The 3,902-nt window shown below is 31.2% G+C and overlaps 1 protein-coding gene across 1 annotated transcript; it reads right to left on the bottom strand.

Annotated features, from left to right (window-relative positions):
- LOC129918390 (uncharacterized) lies at positions 1-3,029 on the bottom strand. Its single transcript, XM_055998882.1, has one exon. The coding sequence runs from the start codon at positions 2,002-2,004 to the stop codon at positions 1,573-1,575; it is 432 nt and encodes a 143-aa protein (XP_055854857.1). The 5' UTR covers positions 2,005-3,029; the 3' UTR covers positions 1-1,572.
- Positions 3,030-3,902: the final 873 nt, after the last annotated feature.

Genomic DNA, 3,902 nt, shown 5'->3' with positions numbered 1-3,902 from the left:
TTTACCTATTAAAAAATATAATATATTATTTATTTAAGCAAATTTTTGTATTAGTTTCTTTAAAGTTTAATTTTATACAAATATGAATGCATTTACAAAATATTTTATCTTAAATTGATATATATATAAACTTTAAATATATTTTTAATGATATAATTTTATTTATGTATGTGTGTACTTTTCTTTTATGTATAGATTCGATATATTATATTAATGTAAAATTTTCTAAGACAAAAAAAATACTTTTATTTAAAAAAAAACACAAAAAAAAAGACTAACGATATTTCTCAATCACTTGCTTGCTGCTTGCACTTTGTCAAATCATTCTATTTTTTTCTTTCTTTTCTTTAAATTGTTTTCCTTTTGCTTACAAAACTTGGTATTTTGAATTGTATGGTCCAATTTTTTATTTTTTAATTCGGGCTAATCCAACAAAATTTGTCCCATCAATATGGACTTTGGACTTAAAAATCTAAAAATTCTTCAATTGCCCAATAAATCTGTCAGGCGTCTGCAATAACTGCGATGTTTTATTTTTTTTTTTAATTTAGTATTGTTGGAAACTACTAATACAAGAACAAGAATTTTATTAAAAATTTGAGAATCTTCTAGAATATTATAGAAAATTTGTCAAGTCATCCTTGTCTAATAATTACAATATTGTAAAGAATTTTATAGATGATGAAATTATTCCGGGCGACTGACTGATTCATCAATATTGTATGGAATGCCCAATTGTAAATAAAGTTATCTATTTTCATCTGAGTCAGGAAATACCTGGCATAAACTAAATTAAACTGAAAACAATTACAAGTGGCTTTTTGATATGTCAATGTATTGGTTAATTGCAGAGAGTATTGACGCATGACGAAACTTATTGGGCTATTGATTTTATCCTGGAGCACTAAATGAGCTGAATCTGGAAGTTGAGTGTCTTTGACGACGTAAAAATGATCTGCGATGACTAGGCTGTTTTATAAGTACCATGCCTTGTTGTTGCTGCTGTTGATCGTTGTTGCTGTTGCTGCTATTGATATTCTTATCACATGCTGCTGCAACTGAACTTGAGTTTATTTCCATCGTAGAGGAAGTAGCTCCATAATTATCCAATCCTCCCTTACTTCCCAAATTTATAGAGGAAGGCTGTGATTGTTGTAAGCGACAACAATCAGAGTTATTATTTTTCTTCGATGAGGAGGAGGACGATGAGGAGGAGCATTGTGGACATTGCTGCTGCTGCTTTTTATTAGATTTCCGCCTCAATAGTGTTGATGTTATACGTTGCTTCATTGTTAGAAAACGCCCGGAGCGACGGCTAACCTGCTGCTGCGGCGGTGGCGGCGCCATAATTTCTTTTTCTTCTTCTTCTTCATTATCGCTGTTGGTTTGAAGCATCTGCGTTGTTGATTGGACAATAGAAACTGATGTGGATTGTAGGCAATAATTATTACTGATTGATGCCACTGCTGCCACCACATCATCATCATCGGCGGCCTGGGTAGCCGCTGTTGTTGTGCAGTTATTGTCAATATCGTAGAAAGTTTGGTTTGCATAGCATTCTTGAGACAACTCTCATGATCGCTTAGCTGTGTCTTTGCGAAAGGACTTGCGGAGCTTATCAACCAAACGATTATGGAATTTATTTAAACTTCCTTGGCTGCCAGCATGGGTTTTGGGAGGGCTAGCTGCTTGATTGTTGTTGATGATATTGATATTGTTGTTATTGTAATTACGTGTTGGCGATGCAGCAAACATATTAGATTGAGAGCTGCGTGACGAATTTCTGGGAAATGCGGCACGAGATGATGCAGAACGATTCATTTGCGTTAAATGACTTGAGGAAGGTGACGTAGAGGACGTTTGGCACTCTGATTTACATTCAGATACCTTGCGAGATCGTTGTCCGTTAGCTGATGTATTTGTCGATACCTCGGATACCTTCCGGGTTCGACTACCATTATAAATATCAAACTCATTTTTCATCACGGGCATCATGAAGGCCATTTTGTTTAAAATTGAGAATCTAACACAAATATATTGTGGTCACAAAAATAGTATAGATATAAGTAAATAGATGCGCTTTTGTTAGAGCTGCTAGAGAATAAAAATTCTTTCACGATGATAAATTTAGCTATAAAGATGTGTTTTTGATTTTATTTTTTGTTTAATTTGATATAAGTATAAATATTTTTTATTTATTAATTAAGGCACAGAATAATCTTTTCGTTGCTGCTTGTTCGGCACTTTTTTCTTCACACTTCTTCTTTTCTTTTAAAATTTTCTTTGTGTTTTCTCTAGAAATTTCTTCTTTTCTTGCTTTGCTTTATTGCGTCGAAGTTAGACAAAATTTTAATAAAATTTTAATAGATTTTTGTTTATAATTGAAAAAAGAGCACTTTAATTATATAATATTGAATTGTTAATTTAATAATTTAAAATAATTAATTAGGTATATTTTAGAGAATTTTTTTAGTTGTTGGTGAGAGATGTTTTTCGTTTATGGTGTTGCGTTGTTTTTCATCCAAAACTTTAACTAACAATGAATCACAGAATGCACAAAGTGTATTATTAAATGAAAAAAAAGAACTGATACAGTCTTACTTGACACACACACTAACTCAATTCTCAATGCTCAATATTGTAATGACTGCGACGACCAACGACGACGACGACGAGCGAGAATATCGAGACGAGAAAACCAAGTGAGATACTTTTTGATTAAAAATATAAAAATACTTGAGGCTCTGGCACTAGCAGAGCAATAGATAGGCAGGCAGGCAAACTACGTAAAATTTTGTGTCTTAAATTAAATTATTTGTTGTTGATGAAAAAAGAGAGTTTTTATGTAGGTAATCAAGTAATTTATAAAATTGAAACAATCTAACTATTAAATAGGTAAAGTTCGCAAAAAGGATGCTCTTCTATATGCTCATTGAACAACAAACACTTTAAAGTGAAAAATAAAATAATAATAACATGGAAATTGTTAGCAATCGTTATTAATAATTGCAATTGTGATTACGTGATACTCTCTCTTCTAGAGGCAATATAGTCAATAGGGTTCGGATGTTAGAAATTACATTTTAAAATGATTGACAACAATGTATAAAGGTTTTTCATTTAGATTGTTGACAAAATCAATGGGAAAATAAACACGATGTACGAATGAGAAAATCACACATTGACCACGCGTTCTTTATGTATTTATATCACATTTGCATTCAAAGTTTTTTCCTCGATGATAACGTCAGAGTTTATTTTGAAAAACAAATCTATTAATGAAATAAGATATTAATAGTTAAATGTACTTTGGCTAAGAGTGACGTTTGAATTGATAAATAACACATCCGAACCCTTGTTTAGAAAAAAGAGAACTAACAAAATAGAATACCTAAACCTACCTACTTACTTACATTGTTTATGTACATAAATAGATATCCAATATACAAAATCCCAGATCCAGTGATAGTTTATGTATGGAAAAAAATCCCCACAGGTAGGAAATTTTTCATTTGGAAATGACACCTTGGGTAGGAAACAATATTTATTTTGGAATCGTTAGTATTTTTCTTGGAAAGTATATACCTTACCTACCTATCGAGTTTTGGAACATTATTTGATTATGTAGGTACTAGTATAATATTGCTAATTAATCTTAAGGGCGCATATTGGGGTCTTATGTAATTATTTATGTAATGATGATGAAATGGGTAAACTTTTTCTTCCTCAAATATATTTCTGACTCCAGGAAACTTCCTTGCTAAGCTGTATTCAAAAATAATGGTCATACTAACCAATATCAGCTTTTCTCAAATAAAAAACCATTTAATGAACTTTTTGTTTCCTGGTTTTATTTAAACTTAATAGAAAAAGAAAAACACTACTCTTTTAAGGTGTATTTT

Source organism: Episyrphus balteatus, chromosome 4 (genome assembly GCF_945859705.1).
Source record: "Episyrphus balteatus chromosome 4, idEpiBalt1.1, whole genome shotgun sequence".
In the NCBI taxonomy this organism is placed as follows: Eukaryota; Metazoa; Arthropoda; class Insecta; order Diptera; family Syrphidae; genus Episyrphus; species Episyrphus balteatus.
The sequence above is the reverse complement of the archived record's forward strand: the minus strand, read 5'-3'. Positions and strand labels throughout refer to the sequence as shown.